Source organism: Quercus lobata, chromosome 10 (genome assembly GCF_001633185.2).
Source record: "Quercus lobata isolate SW786 chromosome 10, ValleyOak3.0 Primary Assembly, whole genome shotgun sequence".
Classification (NCBI taxonomy): Eukaryota; Viridiplantae; Streptophyta; class Magnoliopsida; order Fagales; family Fagaceae; genus Quercus; species Quercus lobata.
Window position 1 is genome coordinate 61,535,743 of NC_044913.1, and position 20,189 is coordinate 61,555,931.

The window sequence follows — 20,189 nt, forward strand, 5'->3', positions numbered from 1 at the left end:
TTTACCGCTATATATATATAATATTTAAAGCCCATATATATATATATATATATATTCATAGATTAGACTAATTTGTAATCTTAAACCCCACACAAACCCAAGCCAAAGCCCAAGACTATACATCTGTATCTATAAAAATGAATTAAAAATTAAGTTAAATTTAAAATAGCAAGCTTACCTTTCAGTACTTTCACACGTGAACTAACTGAAGGCTTAAAGAAAAAAAAAAAAATAGAACAACTGACATGTGATCATGTGAGAGGACTTTTGACCGTTTTAGGGGTTAGGAAATAATTAAAAAAATGAAAAAATCTGACATATGAAAGCTACTTTTGACTTTATACATCACCTTTGCATGCTATCAACTTTATTGGGTGTTTAAAGAGTTTGAAATTCAGGCTATTTGGCATTCATTGGACGCAACCAAGAAAGAGGGAAGAGAAAGTAAATCTAAAAGAGAGTAGGAGAACGCCGGTTAAGAAGATCGATCTGGAATTTGAGGGAGGAAAAATCGTGCGCTATGAGTTTGAGAAACTGCGAACGCCGGTGAGTGGAGAGATGAGAGAGTGAGAACGTTTTTTTTTATCTTCTTCTTCTTTTTCTTGTTTCGGTCCGGTATGCATTTACCGGCCGAAATAGCCAGATTTTGCCGGTACAGCCGGTACGTGGCCGGTACGACCGGTATTTTTTCTGGTACAAAATAAGGGGGTATTTGTACCGGTTTGTTGGCCGGTACGATATATACCGGCCGTACCAGCCGGTACGGTACGAAATTAACATCCTTGGTTCGTGTCACCAAGACAATGTATAGAGTTAGATTGAGTAGTCAGATCACAGAATTATGGTTTGACACTCTTTGACATGAAAGTCATTTTGTGCATCAGGTATTATTATAGCTTAACCTGAACAAATGTCCTTTGCTTTCACTCATTTAATTGCTAACATGTATATATTAAACTAATTGCTAGGAGCATGGGATGTTAAAAACTAACATGTGGACACTAGGGACAGCATACCTATTGTGTTCAGCCAGAGGAAAAATTAATTTACTTATGGAGTTTTAATCTAGCCGCAAGCTAATGGAAGCTTATAAGATTTGGTAAGTTTTCTCAAATCATCTCTTATGTTTGAATAATTAGAGTACTAATTCAATCTGATAAGTATATCATTCATGCTAAAAAAGTAACAATTTTCAAATCCTAATGGTCAAAAGTTTAAAATAATCTCTACTGTTTTGTGTGGTGGGTGAAGATGACACACCATTAGCACCAGCTGCAGTGGTTGAAGTTGCATGCTGCCTTTTCTATGATTTTCATGGCCCTTTACTGGTTGATTTACACCCGGTATCACCTGCGAGGTTTCTCTGTTAGTTATTCAGAATCTATAAGCAAATAATTAAAGATAACAACAAATTATAAAAAAATAAAATAAAATAAAAAATTGAGAGAAGAGAGAATGAGAGAGTGAATTCAATATTTGCAACACTTTGAAACCTTGAGTAAAGGACTATGAAGCCTTTTCTTAAGTCCATTAACCCTCATAAAATTAGATTCAATTAAGGTTTTCCATCTATTTTGGTGTTTTCTTTCTATAAGCTTTACATTATTTTCATACCCAATAGGTGACCATTCTGATTGATCTAGATCATGCAATTGTTTGGAGGATAGATCCCACTTGCGTATATGGTGATGGACCAGTATCTATAAACTGACCACAGTTTGGAGTGAAAACACTAAGATTAAGAGAATGTGTGTGTGTGATTACCTATTCTCTCTAAGGCAGGTTTTCCTTTGAGGCCCGGCTACCTCAAATTAGCCAGATATTCTTAAGGTTTTATTCTCTCTATCTTTCTATTATTGGTGGTTCTCGCTGTTTTTGTATTGAATCCAAATTTTTTCAACTGGTGGTAGAGGAAGGGGGACGGTATTTTTCTGTCAAGATTTTTGAACGGAGTAGGTATTTCATGAAGTCGGTCTTCATGGGTAAGAATGCGGCACATTGGCTGCTGAAGAGTACAAAACAGATTGTTGTTGGGATTAGTCCGAAGTTTTTTTATACGTTTAGGGAAGGGGATGTTGCCTACACCCTCCAACGGAGCTCCAACTCCTTTGGCTTGTTCCTTCTTTTGATTGAACTTAAAGTTGGCGGGTCTAGGAGGTCCATTATTATTCCAGAAGGCAGAACTAAGAATGGATGGAGGGTTTTTGGGTTAGAGTTAAGGAAGATGTTGGAACCTGAAAACTATGTGAATGGTGGATTTGGTCAGTCAAGATTTGTAGCTCAACCTCATAAGGCTAAATCAGGGGTTCAACCTTTTAAAACTTTTGTTGACACGGTGCGTGGGCATCAAGTGCAGGATAGGGGCAGAAATAATATGGGGGAGAAGCATAACCCAGTCATTGATCAAAGGAGGTTGAGCAAAACGCCGGTGAACTTACTAGGTCCGATGACTCTAGAGGAAGAGTTTTGGGTCCTCAGCACAGTGATGTGGATTTTAATTTGGGGGAGACAAATCCGGTAGGTAATAAAAGGAGCTTTCCGTTGAAATTCAAATCAAAGGTGAATGATTCTGTTTTTGGAAAAGATTGTGAACTGAGGAATGCTCAGTGGACAAGAGAAGGCTTGACAGTAGAGGTGAATGAGGAAGGTAAGAGACGTGTAGCTTGGAATTCTTATAAAAGTAGACTGAGGCCTTCTAAATGGGTCATAAGGAGTCAGAAGAAACACTTGGTGGGTCCTCCTAGTGGGTCACGGGTGCAAAAAAATCCTGTAATAGGCTCAGCCCATTTTAGGTGTGATGTAGGAATTTCTAATAAAGGTAGTTGGAGGTATTCTAAATGGGGCTTTAGGAATCTGAGGAAGGCTGTGGTGGGTCCTTCTAGTGGGTCAGGAGATCAATGTTTGTGTCCCACGGTGACCCAAACTGGTCTGGGCTCTTTTCAGTCTAATAAATTCTGCTTCTCGGGCCCAAGTGTTTATGAATTGGGTGAGTCCTCTTCTATGACTAGCCCAACAGCCTTGGCCCACTCGACGATACCTTTATTACCTCCTTTAGACAAGCCCGAGGCATTAAGGTCCATTCTCAAGGTGCCCGAGCGACAGGTAGAGCTTCCATTGCTCTTTGGTTGCAGTGGGTATGATGGTATCAGCTCCAATAGCCTCACAGTGGCCGGGATTGGGGCTGGGTACAACTCCGATGGTCTCACGGCGAGTCTGACGGTGGGTTTTAACAACAGGCTTGAGAGGAAAAGCTCCGTCAACACCGCGGTGGATGGGCTGGAGCTTGGAACCAGCTACGATGGTCGTGTGGTGGCTCCGACGGTTGTTAATCGCTTTTTCTCTACTGGGTTTTTCTCTAACAGTCACGAGGTGGCTCCGATGAGAGCAAATGGGTGCTCTACTGATGGGTTCAACTCAGTTGACTTCACGCAGGGTTTGGGCAAGACTGTCATGGTCAATTCACAACTCTTGAAAGGTATATTCTTAGCAGATATCCATAAGAGACTATTGGCTGCAGGTTTTGTTTGGTGTCAATAGAGGGGTTAACGTTGGTAGTGAGTGTGGCCTATCTGTTTTGGATACCTCAACGGTGGAGGAAGTGGCTCTCCCAGTAGTGGTTTTGGATGAGGAGGAGAGTCTGGCAGTTTGTGATCCACTGTTGACTGTTATCCCTCTGGAGATGGCTTTGTCAATGGATGTGCACAATGATTCTGAGGTGTTAGAGATTGGTGGCATGCTGGATGTCTCTAAATGGGTGAAGAACAGAATCCCAAGTTTTAGTAGAGTAATTGGGCTTTTTGTTAATCGTCATGAAAAGTTGTGTATTGCTTATCTTCAAAGGCCAGAAAGGGAGATGGTGGTTATTAACCAGCAGAGGAAGAAAGCAGCTACTAACCAAAAAGTAGCATCTTCCACGGGTAAAGGGATAAGAGAGTTGAGAAATTTAATTTTAACGGTTAACTATGATGGGAGATAGTGTGGTGGAAGTGCGGTAGAGACAGTAGAGGGGCCATCAAAAGTCTTTATGAAGCTAAAAATGGTTTCATGGAATGTTAGAGGTTTGAATGATTCCCAGAAACGTTTGGTTGTGAGGAACTTGTTATGTGAGTGGAAGTGTGATGTTGTATGCCTTCAAAAAACAAAGCTTGTTGGCATAGATAGGCAGCTGATTTGTAGTATTTGGGGCTGTTTGTATGTGGATTGGGTGGCTTTAGATGCTGATCAGACGGCTGGTGGGGTCTTGATTACGTGGGATAGGAGGGTTTTAGAAAAGTTGGAAGATTTGGTGGGCTCGTTTTCGGTATCGGTTTAGTGGAAAGGTGTGGAGGATGGTTTTATTTGGGCATGCTCAGGGGTGTATGGCCCAAATGATAATAATTTGAGGGGTGATTTGTGGGATGAGTTGGTGGGTATTCAGCAGTATTGGAATGTTCTCTGGTGTTGTTTTGGAGATTTTAATATTGTTTATTTTCCTAGTGAATGAAGGGGTGGGTCTAGGCTTACTCCGGCTATGGAAAAATTTTCTGAGTTTATTGAAGATTTAAGCTTGATAGATTTGCCATTGGAGGGAGGGAGTTATACATGGTCTAATGGTACTGACCAGCCATCTATGTCTAGGATTGATAGGGCTCTAGTGTCACATGACTGGGAGCAACACTTTTCGGATGTGACCCAACGGATTCTACCTCGACCAGTTTCAAATCATTTCCTAATTCTCTTGGGGGTAGGGGGTATGGCGAGGGGAAAAAGTCCCTTCCGGTTTGAAAATATGTGGTTGAAGTCGGACGGGTTTGTTGACAAGGTAGACTCATGGTGGAATCGTCATTCTTTTTCGGGTACACCTAGTTATGTGTTCGCTAAAAAATTGAAAGTTTTGAAAGAAGACATTATTCAGTAGAATCGCCAAGAGTTTGGCAATGTTGGGCGTAGGAAGAAAGATTTATCGGGGGCTTTAGAGTATTTAGATGCTAAGGAGGGGATTCTTGGACTCATTGAGACGGAGAGAAATGAGAAAAATGAAGTGAGATCGCAGGTAGAGCATCTTATTTCTCTAGAGGAGATCTCCGAGAGACAAAAATCGAGGATGTTATGCATTAAGGAGGGTGATAATAATACTAAGTTCTTCCACAAGATGGCTAATTCTCATAGAAGGTACAACCATCTGAATTTCTTAGAAGTGGATGGCGTGATTTATGAGGAAGGAGTAGCAGTGGCTGCTCAGGTAGTTCAAATAGGGGAGTTGGAAAGGGGTTGGTTGGAGAGGAGATTTGAAAAGGAAGAGATTCTATCAGTGGTCAGAGATATGGAAGGGGATAAAGCTCCAGGTTTAGATGGCTTTTTTATGGCTTTTTTCCATCATTGTTGGAGAGTAGTAGAAAGAGATGTTTTAGCAGTTTTTGAAGAGTTTTATCAACACTGTAAGTTTGAGAAATCTCTTAATGCTACCTTTATAGCTTTGATTCCTACGAAAAATGATGCCTCCAACATTCGTGATTTCAGACCTATCAGTTTGGTGGGGATTTTATATAAAATCTTGGCCAAGGTTTTGGCTAATAGATTGAAAGTGGTGTTAGATCAACTAATATCTGAATCTCAAAATAGTTTTGTGAGAGGTAGGCAGATCCTTGATTTAGTTCTCATTGCCAATGAGTGTGTTGATAGCAGAATGAAGAGTAAAATTCTAGGAGTGATTTGTAAGTTAGATATTAAGAAAGCTTATGACAATTTTAATTGGGTGGCACTTCTGAAGTTGTTGAAGAAAATGGGCTTTAGGGAGAAATGGTGTAGCTAGATTCGAACCTGTATCTCTACAGTGCAGTTTTCTGTGTTGGTAAATGGGACCCTAGCTGACTTCTTTGGTAGCTCTAGAGGTTTGAGACAAGGGGATCCGTTGTCTCCCTTATTATTTTTAGTTATAATGGAGGTGTTTAGTAGGATGGTGAAGCGAATGGAGGGGGCAGGTTTACTTAGTGGTTTTAGGGTGGATGGTAGGAGGGACAGAGGGGAAAGTGTTTCACATTTGCTGTTTGCGAATGATACTATATTGTTTTGTGATGCAAAGGTGGAGCAAGTCCTACATGTTCGATTGCTGTTACTTTGTTTTCAAACTACGATTGGTTTAAAGGTTAACATAGTTAAAAGTGAAATGGTTCCTATAGGGGAGGTGAATAATGTGCAGGCTTTGGCAGAGATATTGGGTTGTAGGGTTGGGGCCTTGCCAATGACTTATCTTGGTATGCCGCTGGGGGCGTCCCATAAGTCTCCCTCTATTTGGAACCCTATTTTGGAAAATGTCGATCAGAAGTTAGTTGGGTGGAAGAAGTTGTATTTGTCGAAAGGAGGTAGGTTGACATTGCTTAAAAGCACACTATCCAGCCTTCCCACATATTTTTTATCTCTATTCACCATCCCTACACATGTGGCAAACAAAATTGAGAAGCTCTAAAGGGATTTCCTGTGGGGAGATCCTAAGACTCATTTATTGGAATGGGATAAGGTGTGTATGCCTATTGCTAATGGTGGCCTCGGTATTAGAAAATTAACCACTTTCAATAAAGCCTTGCTAGGAAAGTGGCTCTGGCGTTTTGGGATCGAGGAGAATAGGCTTTGGAAGAAAGTGGTAGCTTTGAAATTTGGGGAAGAATGGGCGCGCGCGGGGGGGGGGGGGGTGGACCTCTAAGTTGGGAAGGGGTGCTCGTGGTTGTGGTTTGTGGAGAAGTATCAGGAAAGGCGGGGAAATTTTCAACAAAAATGTCCAGTATAAGGCTGGGGTGGGGGATAGAGTGAAATTTTGGACAGACAGGTGATGTGGAGATCTTTCTCACTAACTGGCTTTTCCAGTCTTGTACAATTTTGCTGTAAACAGAGAGGCTTCTGTTGAATCATCTTTGATATGTCAAGGAGCAAGGGATGGGAGAACTTGGGATGTACGTTTCAATCAAGGTCCTAATGATTGGGAGGCAGATGTGGTGGTTGATTTTTTTCGACTTTTGGCAACCAATTTACCTTCAGGGACTGATGGTGATCGGTTGAGACGGAAGTTGACCAAAAATGGGGATTTTACTATCCGCTCATTTTATTATAAGTTACATGGCTCTTATTCCGTTGTTTTTTCATGGAAAGGTATTTGGAAGGTTAAGGCACCCCGGTGTGTCTCTTTCTTTGTTTGGACAGCAGCATGGGATAGGATCCTCACGGTTGATAACTTACAGCTTAGAGGTTTTGATTTTGTTGACTGGTGCATTATGTGTCGTTTTTGTGGTGAGACAGTGGATCATTTGTTGTTACACTGTGGAAAGGCTTATCGGCTGTGGTGTTTTGTCTATCGGATTTTTGGGATTTTATGGGTTCCCTCATGTACGGTGTCAGATTTTCTTTTTAGTTGGTGGAATTGGTTGGGGAAGCATTCATCTTACATTTGGAACTTAGTTCCGTTGTGTTTGATGTGGTGTATTTGGAAGGAACGCAATCAGCGGACGTTTGAGGATTTGGATAGGTCTGAGGACCAAATGCTTGCTCTCTTTTCTAGTTCCCTGTTTGACTTGGTTAGGGCTTGGGGACTCACATCTGGTGACTCTCTTCCTCTTTTCCTTAGCTCTCTTTCTTTGTAATTAATGTTTTTTTTGTTTTTGTTTTCTGCTTTTCTATTTTTGTACTTTTGTTTTGCTGATGCTTTTTTCATCTAGCAGTCTTTTGAATGTATTTTTTTCTTACCTATCAAAAAAATAAATAAATAAACTGACCACGTTGTTGATACATTCTGACAACTTCCATAGCGATTTAGAAAAGGCAAGATGCAATAAATGTTAATATCTCACTGAAGTGCCTGATTATGCTTAACTTTGCTAGTTTCTTAATTATTTTATATTAACAAATGGGTAAGTTGTGATTCTTGTGAATGAGTATGTTATTGGTTAATGAGGATGCTAACCAACAACAGATCACATAGATTCAGGTTCTACTTGGTTTAATATTTATTTTTTGAAACTATAGACAATTAATGACCTCTTAAGTCCTGTGATGAAACCTTTGGTGCCATTCATCACAGATGAAACCTTTTGTCAATCTTAGTTAGTCCCCACAAGAGATAAAAGGAGCTTTGGAGATTGAGGACTCTATTTGGATCTTCCCATGATTGTTTTGAGCATACTTTTGAAATAGGCAATCAAACTTCTAGTTGACTCCTATTTCTTCATTCCTCGATTCTGTTTTCCCAAGACTCTTTACTTCATGACATAACTGTATTCATGTCATGTGTAGGCAAATACAATTGAGACAATATGCCTATTGTTTCCAGCTGGTGGAACAATTGATTATAATTGCAAGCTGATGAGCAGAGGAGGAATGTGTATACTTACTATTGAGAGAGCAATCTTCAAGGACAAGGAGGAAGCTGGGGTTGGTCTGATAATCAGAGTTGCACAGGGACTACTTATAGCTGTGATGAGTAAGAGAAGTTTGTGTATGAATCCAACGAAATCGAGGTGATTGTTGCTTACTGCTGACAGAGTGCTGAGTTTTGCAAACTATCAAATATATGAAGGTACATATGATCTGTTTGCATCTGGGAAAATAATCAACTCAATTCAGCCAACGTGCATATCTACATGCACAAAACTTTTAGTCCATGTAAAGTTGTGCATGTGAACTCCAAATGTGTGTTCATATGTCACCAAAACAATGTATAGATTGAGTACAGTTGGATTGATGAATTGTAGTTTTACAATTTTTGATTTGAAAGTCATTCTGTGTGTCTAGTATTGTTATTGCTTAGCTTGAACAGTGTGAAATGTCCTTTGCTTTGACGCTTTTAGTTGCTGACATGGATATGAAAAACTAATTGCTAGGACCCTAGGATGTTAAAAAGCTAACAAAACATGAAATCTCTACACATTCATTTTCCAATTAGCAATATCACGTCAATTTTATTTCAACCTTGTTTCCAATGTAGTGCAACAAATTTTTCTGGGTAGTGAATGCAGGCCCTCAAATATATATATGTGTGTGTGTATATATTTTTAATCAATTTATTTATTTATTTATTTTTTGGTTAGTTCTTATTAAAAAAAGAAGGTTAGTTTTACATATAAATTTCTGGTCTACTTCTTACTATTGCATTTTTCCTTTAAAGTTTTGACTTGTCAGTTTTCTAATTTTATTTGTACAAATTTCAAGTCATTTCTGTAGTATCACTTTGACCCTTTGTTAATGTCATGAATTTTTTTGATTTTTTTTTTTTTTTTTTAAACTTTAGACTAATTGATTGCATCAATTATTTTTTTTACCCCAATCAGAGTTGTGCATGAACTTAAAAGTCCCGAATATTGTACCCCAAAAGGGAAGCATCTTGAGACTCAATTTAAATTGAACTAATTTATGACCAGGATACGACATAGTACCAGTAATTAGAATACTTGAAGATTGCACTGAAAATATATTGATTTTATTGTCTTGAGTTCTCTCTCTCTACTAAAAAATTTTGGTTGTAGGTCATATTAAACTATATCATGTACTTGTTTTTAAGTTTTTACCAGTATACATAGTTGACAACACTTCTGACAAAGCATTAGGTGAGGCCAAGGATTTTCTTGTGCATAGGCCATAGTTTCTTCCATTCTCTATATAACTAGCAATATATATTTTCCTTCCTTAATTTATGGATTCTTGATAATTCTTCTGCCTTTCAAATCCTATGTTATTTGTTACAGTTTCCTAACATAAGACTTTCATGCAAATGACTTCAACAGCTTTCGGGATTATGAGGTAGAGATCAATAGATAGTCTTTTTACTTGTTGGTTGTCATTAAATTCATTTATACACATCTCTATTAGGAAATTTAAAAGTACCATATTCAGTTAAGGTTTTCCACTATTGTGTTGTTTTCTTCTTGTAACCTTGACATGATTGTCTTACCCAACAGGTGACCATTCTGGTTGCTCTAGGTCATGCAAATAGTTGTAGGATTGTTCTCAATCCCTTAGATATAAGATAATGGGCCTTTTACCTATAAACACTAAATGTCTGTTATTTAATAGTTTTAATACATTTTGGTTGAGAATTTGGTTTTGTACTACCCATCAAAAAAGTTACTATTTTTAGTACTAATATAAGTAGTTCAAGCTACCACAATGTTGATACATTCTGATGACTTCCATAATGATTTAGAAAAGGAAAAATGCATCATATGCTCCAATATTGTTGTTTCTTGATCCTTTTTACACGGCAGATTAGTAAGGAAGTTGCCCCCGAAACTGGATAAATGCATGACTCTGATAGTTTCTTAATTTTTTTGGATATGAACAAATGGGTAAGCTGTGATTCTTGTGAATGAGTTGGATGTCATTGGTTGTTGAGGATGCCTACCAAAAACAGATCACATAATTTCTACTTTTTTGTGGTTGATCACATAAGTTCTACTCACAACATGTGTAAAGCTTTTCGAGTCATTAGACAATTGATGACAAACCATGTCTAGCTATGACCTCTCATAATCTTTGCTGCTGTAAATTGCAGCTAAAACTTTTTGTCAATTGTCATTAGTCCCTTGCAAGAGATAAAAGGAGCCTTTGGAGATTGAGGAGTCTATTCGGATCTTCTCCAGATTTTTTTGAACATTCTTTTTTCCCTACTTATAATTATACTGTTGTCATCTTTACGCACTTGAGACAATTTGTCAAAGTGGGTACATGTACAGATATATAAATGATAGCAGATATTATCTGGCAAGTAGAAGTTGTAATTAGAGCTTTGAATATTTGTTCACCGTGATGCACTTGAACCTCTTCATCACACTTGAATTTCTCACCAACAACGCACAATTAAAATCTCTCACATGGGAAAAATTCTTTTGTAATATAATGAAAAGTGAAAGAATCATTCTCATTAGTCAATATCGTGTTGATGGTGAAAAATAGGCTGTTATAAATGTGGATGGACTAATCTTTTATCTCCTCTTCATCTACTTGAATACACTACGCTAATGTATTTGAAAATCACATAACCAAATAGGGAGAATATTTTCCACAGTAAACTATAAATTTAGGATAATCTGCAATATCTGCTTATGGTGTGAGTAGCTCATTGCATCACTACATTAAAATATCAGTGATCTTTCATTGTGTCAATTAGAGGTCATGTAGTTTAGCACAAACTGGTCAAAGATTGCTCATTTTCCTGTTATTAAGATAAATATTTGATACATCCTGCTTTAAGGTCAAATAATTTAAAACTGGTATGTTCTCTCAAACCTCCTTCTGTCTGCTGTTTCACTTTGAATTCGTCTAACTGCTCATGATTTGTTCTCTGCTGTGCTTTCTCTTTTTTGCCCTATATATATTGCCATATTCTTTGGTTAATGATCTCTGAAGAGTTTTATGTCAAACCTATAATCCATATATGTGTTCATATATCACCAAAACAGTTAGATCAATGAATTGTAATTTGACACTATTTAATATGAAAGTCATTTCTGTGCGTTATATTAGTTATTATACTCCCTATGTGTGTTATTATACTTAGCTTGAACAGTGTGAAATGTCCTTTGCTTTGACACTTTTAGTTGCTGACATGGATTTAACGAACTAGGAGCCTGGGATGTTAAAAAGCTAACAAAACTAACAACACATGGATTCTCATTATTCAAAGAACTAAAAATTTATTAATCAGTTAAATATATTACCTCAATATGCAGGCACTGGCATATCTAATGTGTTCAACTGGAGGAAACATTTATTCATGGAGCATTTAACCCACCCCAAATCCAATCGAAGAGCTAAATATCCTGTCATTGCTCCAAATTAATTGGGGAAAAATGCCAAAAGACCCCCTAAACTTTGAAGTAGTGTACAGAACACTCCCTAAACTTTTATTTTGGCCAATTTGCTCCTTGAACTACACAAACCTGCCAAATAAAGCCATTCGTTAGTCTGTTTGTTAAGTGACTAACGGAGCTCACGTGCATTTCATTTATTAAAAATAAAAATAAAAAACTTTCCAAACCGATTGAGAGATCCCAACAATGGTGACACGCTTGAAGAGGAATAGGAAGAAGCACAGACTCATTACATCAGCTTCAATGCTGAGTTCTCCTACCTTGGCAATATAACCACCATCGTAACTACTCACTCCTTCTTTTAAGTCAAAAGATAAGCACATTTGTGAAGACACTACATAGATGTGTTTTCAACATGTTCATCACTTCTGTCACTCTTTTCTTCGTCATAAGCTTCTAATCCTTCTATCATGGCTACTTTATAATTATTTATATTACTTCCCAGAATTGAGTTTCTTTTCCAATTGTACTATTGCTGAAAGAAAAAGAGAGTTTCAAATGATGTAAACTTGTTTGAGGCCATAAATAGTGAGCGCCAGACATGGCTGTATTGGCAAGCACAGTTAGCATCCAGGAGGTTGCGGAATTACCGGAGGTATGCACCACCATCGGATCATGTTCGATAAGTAGCATCCTGGGTTTTTGGCAAAGTCTCAAAGCCCAAACCAAAGCTTCTTTATGCAACTTCTTTTTCTAAACCCACAGATCAGCCTCTCTCAAAAACAAAGATCAGCCACCATGTTTGACTAGACCAAGCCATCTCTCTTCTCTAGCTTCTCTCTAGAAATTTCTTTCTCTTTCAATTTTCTCTCTCTAGCCAATCTGTGGCCTCCCTAGCCAAAAACTCTCAAGCTCTAGCCTCTCAAAAGTTAGAACTAATCCCAAATCTAATCTCCATATCTCAAACTCTCTCACCCTCTGTTAAAATTAATCCATAGATTTCTCCAATTTGGGTTTCTCTCTCAAGCTCGCATACTCTCTTTCCTCTTACCCATAGATGGCAATAATGGATGCAGATTTAAAGACAACGATATGTGGCAGAAAATATAAATGGCGGCAAAACCATAAACTCAGGCGATGCACTCTCTATACTATATCAGAATGTGGTGGATTTTTTTTTTCTTTGATTTAAATGAAATGCACATGTGCGTTGTGTTCTGTTAGTCACTTAACAGAAAGACTAGATGGTTTTATTTGGCAGGTTTGTATGGTTTAAGGAGCAAATTGGCCAAACTAAAAGTTTAGGGGGTGTTTTGGCCACTGCTTCAAAGTTTAAGGGGTCTCTTAGCATTTTTCCCAATTAATTGAAAGATGTGCAAAGGCATGTGGTGCAGAGTGGTCTAGGATTTCCCACATTCCAAATATCTATTTTAATGAATGTATTAAACAAGAAGCTGTCTGAAGATCATGTACATTATTAAGATGGATGACCAGTAAGTTTCAGACAATTAAAATTTCTGACAAGGTAGAAGTTCTTTTGTAATATAAAAGGAAATGGAAAAGAATCAGTCTTCTTTTTGGTCAATCATATGTCAATGGTGAAAATTAGGCTATTATATATGTGGATGGACTCTACCCTAACATATTTGAGAATGTCTTTGACAGTAAGTGGAAAGCCACCTATTATTCTTACATGAGCTGTACATTTGCAAGAAGCCGCAATATCTGCTTATGGTGTAACTGGCTCATTGCAATATCTACTTATGGTGTAAGTGGCTCATTGCATTACTAAATTACAAATACCTATGATCTTTCATTGTCCCAATCAAAGGTCATGTAGTTTAGCACAAAAGGTTCTAAGATTGCCCATGTTCCTGTGATTAAGAAAAACCTTTGACACATTCTACATTCCTATTCTAATCTCGAAGCCATTTATAATTTCTATGTTCTCTCCTGTTTGCTGTGAAGTTGACTCACTGTTCATGACTTGTTCTATATATATATTACCATATTCTTGGGTTAACGATGTCCAAATAGTTTTATGTCAAACCATTAATTCATACTTATGTAACATATATTTATTGCATAATTTTTGTGTATCTTCAATTTTTAGCTCTATTTCATTGTAATTATTCCTTGATGGTTGGATATTTTTTAGCACATCAAGTATTTTTGAGAAATTAAAAGCCCCTTATGTTTTCATATTCTTTATTAATATTTAACTGTGATTTCTGTAAGCCATAGTTTGCAGCACTTGACAATTCTTTTGATGTAACTACCACCAGTAATGATTGCGTGGGAGTCCTACATTCAACTTTCTCCCGAACGAAATTCAACTCTTCACTGCCCTTGAATAGCCGTGGATAAAGAAATTTAACAGAATGAAAGCTTTGCCTGATTGGTTGGACAATCTTTCTTCCCTTCAAAAGCTAGCTCTTCGCTACTGCAACAACCTGATGTATCTTCCCATGTTCCACCTCACCAAATCAAAACACCTGCACATTGCTGATTGCTCCAACTTAGAGAAACGATGTGCAGAGGGGAGTGGCGAAGAGTGGTTTCAGATTTCCCATATTCCAAACATCAAAATCAATGGAAAATACATCTAAGGGAAGGATTCTGAGGACTCTGAAGACTTTGACATCTTTGACAACTCTGACTGAAGAATTTGACGACTTCGACGACTATGATGATGATAGAGATGATTAGTAAGTGTACGTATACAATGCATAGTAAAAGGGCTATTCTTAAATTTTACTTCTTAACATTTTAAGTTAATTATAAAAAAAATAAATATTTTAGTTTAATGCTTCTTTAATTAATTACTCTGATTACTGGAATGTTGCAAAAAATGCATGTCCTCCTGGCAATTATCATGATAACATACATACTCAATTCTTTTTCTCAGCATTTCTTGTAACCTTCACTTATTGGTGTCAAATTAATTATGCCCATTGCTGAAAAAATACCCATTCTTTTCAATTTCATGAGCTGGAATTCTAATAATACATCAACCAGTTCTTGTTTTCAGGGCTTTGTAAAGTTGGAAATAAATTTTGTTAATTTGGGCTAGGTCATAATTCCTATGTTTATTTGAGTGAATTTATTGTGGGAAAGTGGAGTTGGGTTGCATAAGAATGAGTTTAGACATTGGGTGGGAGAAGGTCTTCCGGATTTTTGTTTTCATGTTTGGGTTGGAAGGTTAGTTTTAGTGGTCCATAAAGTTATGTGATCCCCAGTTCTACTAGTGGAAGCAAAGCTTAAATTTCTTATAAAGTTTTAGACAATACTGAAGGTGTTGATGGTTCTAATATAGTTATATAGCTTTTGAAGATTTCTAACACATTTAAATTTTTTTGGCTAAATCATGAAGCATGCAAGAAGATGGCATCTTCGAAAATAACCAACTTGATGACAACCGATGCCGAGGTACTTAATGTCTGCTTTCTCTTTACCATTTCAGTTACGCGTATACAACTTACTTCTTAATTAATTGGTGCTTTGTGAGATCCAATTCAGTTTTTATATATATATATATATATAAATATTTGTACAGTGACTGGGTTCTGTACCCATTGTGCATATCTACATAAACAAAATTGTTAAGTCTATGTAAAGGTGTGCATGTCAACTCCATATATGTGTTCATATGTCACCAGGACAATGAATAGAGTTAGATTGAGTTGTCAGATCACAGAATTATGGTTTGACACTCTTTGACATGAAAGTCATTCTGTGCGTCTGGTATTGTTGTAGCTTAACCTGAACAAATGTCCTTTGCTTTCACTCTTTTAATTGCTTACATGTATATATTAAACTAATTGCTAGGAGCATGGGATGTTAAAAAGCTAACAACACGTGGACAAATAGAGTACTAATTTAGCATATCTATTGTGTTCAGCTTATGTTTGAATAAATAGAGTACTAATTCAATCTGATAAGTATATCATTCATGCCAATTATCCCCTCTTCCCTCTCACTTTTCCTACAACATTTTATAACTTGTTACTTAGCATCTAATCATCTTGATATTCTGATATATGTGTAGTTTTCACGTGTTATGTCATTGTATCAGTGTTGTAAGCCACATGTAGCACTTAACAATTCTTCCAATGTAAAAGCCACCAGAAAATTTCTCATATATCCGAGGATATTTTTTCCAATGTCAAGGATACTTCACATAGTACCCATTTTAGAGACTAATTTTCCTTTTGTTACCTGAGCTGTTCCGCCAGCTTTGGCACCTATATGTCCATAGTTGGAGACATTAAATTTGACAATGCTGGAGCCTAAAATTATTTTTGTTACCTGAGCTGTTTGGCCAGTTTGACACCTATTTCTCCTTAGTCGGAGGCATTAAATTTTGTTGATGTTGGAACCTTTGCAGAGGAGCTGTGGTCAATTTTCATCATCTTTTCCAGAACAAGAACTGCTACTACTTATCAGCAATACAGGAGGTGCTCCCTTTCTGTGGAAAGCTAGATGGAAGTATCCTAGAATGGCTGTTGAAGCCAGATGTTTACTGGTCTCTTTGCAAGAGATATGGAATCAGCAAGAGTGGTCATTAGTAGAAGATTGCTCATAGTACAAGAATCACAATGGAGGGAATTTAAAATGGATTCCAATGAAATTGTTTCATCGAAATTGTCAGTTCTCTCGTTCTCATCTTCTTTTCTTTTAATTTTTCTCTTCTAAGAAAACCTATTATGAATCCTTTCCTTTTGGTTCTAACATTTTAGTTCGCATACTCTTTACTAAATTTGTTGTTCATATACTATTTACATATTTCGGTTATTCTTCAACATAGAATGGTCCAAGATTTGCCCTGTTCCAAATATTTAGATTAACTTTTGATTCCTATTCTATGCTCAAAATAATCTAAAATTGGTATTTTTGTCAAATGTCCTTTTCTCCAACATTTTAATTTGGAATCAAGTAGGGTTTTTTTTTTTTTTTTTTTTTTTTTTTACCACTTGCCATATTTCTTATTCACTTATTTTATAGCGAGACCCCTTCACTTTTAGTTTCAAATTTGTATTGCCATTTAGAGCAACATATTTTACTGAATAGCATATGTAGATTTTCAAATTTTTGACTTGTTAGTTTTCTAATAATTAGGGCTCATTATTTGTACAAAGTTTAAAAAGATAATATTGCCTTCATTGTTAGGTGTATTTGAATCTTAAGGGAAAAAATGTTGAATTTATGACTATGATTTCTATAAGTCATAGTTAGCAGCACTTGGCAATTCTTTTGATGTAACTACCACCGGTAATTTCTTTTTTATTAGCGAATACTTTTCCAATGTCAAGGATGCTTCACGATTGTTTGAGGCTGGGGTAACTTTTTATCTCTTCAAGAATAGAAGTTCAGGAGCAAGAGTGCTACTACCTACCAGCAAAGCAGGTGGCACAATCACTTTCCATGGAAAGCTAAATGAAGAACTGAAGCTTGAATTGGTTTCAAATTTCCAATCTAATTGTTTCATTGAAATTTGTGAGTTGTCACATTCTCTTCTTCATTTCATTTGTTTTCTCTCTTCCATCAAAACCTAATATGATTCCTTTTGATTTTTTTTTCTTCTTTCAATTTCATATATTATTAATTATTATTAAATTTGTTGTTTGTATACTATTTATAGATTTTGGTCATCCTTCATATCCCAATTACTACTCATGCACTTCAGCACAGAGTGGTTCTAGATTCACCCTATTCCAAATATCCAGGTAAATACATGATTCCTATTCTAAGCTCAAAATAATATTAAATCCATATTTCTTCTCAAAGGTCCTTTTTTTCTAACATTTCATTTTGGAATAAACTGGTTCATTTTACAATTAATTTACCATATTTCTTATCCATTTATTAGAGCAATTTCCCTTCAATTTTTGTGTCAAACTTTTATCTATGTACTGCAACATATTCTGTTGCATTGCATATGTAATCCTTCAAAAAAAAATTTCAAACAATCCCCTCAAATTTTTTGGATTTATTTTACCTAGGAAATTCTGGTCTACTTGTTACTATTGCATTGTCTTCACTATAATGTTTTGACTTGTCAGTTTTCTAATACTAATGGCTGTTATAGAATATTAAGAAATAGCATTTTGTATATGCTTTGGTCATAATCTGATTTCATTTTAAAAATGAAAAGCTAGAACCATATGCTTTCTCAGTCTCTCTATATATCGACCATCTAGCTATCACATCTGCTGCATATGCTCATTTGAGGACTCAATATGCCTGCTAATTGCAGCCAGGTAACAGCTATAAAGTTCATATATATGCTTATGTGCACAAATGCATGTAATCTAGAACTATGCAAGAATCCCATAAGCCAATTCTTGAGCATCATTAATCTCTCTTACATTTCTCTCTGTTATAGGAGATAAAAGGAGCAACAAAACCAAGATATATTTAAAGGCATAAATACACTATAAAAATGGCTCTACTTGACTGCATGCAAAGAAATGGTGACAAACTATAAGTCCTATCAGCCCCTCTTTGAAGCTTCTCCAAGGTAATTCCAACCATGCCATCATGGTTTAAGCATCCAACATAAACTTGTGTCTTGGTCCTGGTGGTAGAGAGGTTTCTGGTACTCAGACCGTCACTTTTAAACCATCCATAGCATTTTCAGCTTGGTATATTTGTTAAAAGCTTCATTTAATCTTGAATGAAAATTCCATGACTTGAAAACACTTTTTATAAGGTTCAAAGTGGTTGCCTACCTCCTCATCTACTACATTTGGAAAGGATCTTGACCCAGAAGGAATATGTTCATCATTACAAGAAATGAGTTCCCACCAAATTGAAGAAGGCCAAGAATTTGAGACATACTCTCAGCAGAAGAAACGTAATCAGGATGTTAGCACCACACCTTCTTGGGTTGTCAGGTTGGATGATGATGAAGATGAAGAAGATCCTGAATTCTATGGAGCCCCAGGTTATATTTTTTACACCCTTACTTTGTGCAACACATTTATTCCCATGTTTTTTTTTCTTTATTATTTTACTGCTTTTGTGAGGTAAAATGGAAACACTCCAACATGGTTCCTAATTCTTAATGCCCCTTATCATTTGATTTTCAGCATTTGAATCAAGGCTGGCTCCTGAGGGGTACAAGGAAACCACTAGACATAATCCAAGAGCAATACATAAGAATTTCAGGAAGCATGTTTTGGAAAGCACTGTCAATCTTACCATTAAAAATAAAAACAGATGCCTACAAGTCTTAAAAGGACATTAACTGAAACTGTAACTGAAAATTTGGCATCAGCTTTCGCTGCTGCGGTATCAGAAATTCAGAGTGCTTTCCACAAATTTATTGTCTCTGTTGCTACTGAAAGAGGAAAGCAAGATAATAAGGGTGAGCAAATATGGATATAAGGTTGTTTCAATGAAAGAGTATCTAATGCATAAACTTGAGCCCAGGGAAGATGTGCTTTCTCCAGTGATATCCAAGGCAATGAGTCCAAAGAGAGCTCCTGGTGATATGGGTGTGGTATGAGGGATGCTGTGACTTGCTCCAACATGAAGAATTGTCCAAAAACACAGCTATGAGTTCAGTTAGAAACCGAACATTGCCCATGCCAATTTCCACCAATTTGCATTCAGCTAAAGACTCGCCATCGCACACTCAGATCTCAGCCAATGCTCATAATTTTTTTTTTTTTTTTTTGGGTGTCAATTTTATCCTGAATGTATATGGAGACATCTTAACGAGCTTCAATTAGTTTTTCACTCCAATGTACCAATACTAAAAACCATCACCATTAGAAATGCATGATCTGATGCTAATTATTCTTTTGAAGTTCCATTGTACATTCTTTGGTAACCATGGGATGCATTTGATAAATGGTATGAAATCACTTGGTCAAATTTATGTCAATATTTAGTTATCTGAACAAGGCCCTGACTATGTTATGGATTCCATGTGCTGTGGTGTAATTTCTCTTTATGGTATATTATAATTCATAGATCATGTATATTTTTCGTTTGCAGTTTGTTGGAAAGAAAATCATTGCATAATCCTCCAAGCCAACCGAGAGAGGAACCTAATTGTTGATAAAGAAACTAATTTCTGAGCTGTTTTTGACTTCCATGTATCGATAAGTAGTTTATTTATGTATATAAAGATTTCCTTTGTTTGAAGAAGATTTTTATGGTTACCAATAAAATGTTTTTGCAGCATGTAAGTTGAAAAAAGTCCAAACCGATGCAACAAATGTGAATATATCCCTTTATAATATAGGTCAAAAACATGATTTAATGCATTGATAGTACCAAATTACTAAGTTAGTTAGTTGCCATTTTGGATTTGTTATTGTATTTTTAAGTGTTATTGTTATCAACCTCATAATAGCCAATCTTTGTTGGTTTAGCTTGTAACTCGTGTGATGGCTTAAGTGTGGTAAG

At 36.6% G+C, this 20,189-nt stretch overlaps 1 protein-coding gene and 1 long non-coding RNA gene across 5 annotated transcripts; both read left to right on the forward strand.

Moving 5' to 3' along the window:
* The first annotated feature begins 13,161 nt into the window (after positions 1-13,161).
* Positions 13,162-14,473, forward strand: LOC115962806. The gene is made up of 3 exons (XR_004085610.1): positions 13,162-13,264; positions 13,437-13,539; positions 14,057-14,473. It is a non-coding gene; the product is annotated as an uncharacterized LOC115962806 (long non-coding RNA).
* Positions 14,474-16,210: 1,737 nt separating this feature from the next.
* On the forward strand, positions 16,211-19,584 carry LOC115962805. 4 transcript variants are annotated; one of them, XR_004085608.1, is made up of 5 exons: positions 16,213-16,417; positions 17,062-17,267; positions 18,157-18,369; positions 18,484-18,717; positions 18,863-19,584. XR_004085608.1 is itself a non-coding variant. In XM_031081679.1 (3 exons), the coding sequence occupies exons 1-3, from the start codon at positions 16,287-16,289 to the stop codon at positions 17,499-17,501; spliced, it is 426 nt and encodes a 141-aa protein (XP_030937539.1). In that variant the 5' UTR covers positions 16,211-16,286; the 3' UTR covers positions 17,502-17,584. The 4 variants fall into 4 exon arrangements, 1 of the variants encoding a protein (XP_030937539.1); XR_004085607.1 differs by having other exon boundaries at positions 16,214-16,417; positions 18,157-18,291; XR_004085609.1 differs by having other exon boundaries at positions 16,214-16,417; positions 17,084-17,267; positions 18,157-18,291.
* The last annotated feature ends 605 nt before the right edge of the window (positions 19,585-20,189 follow it).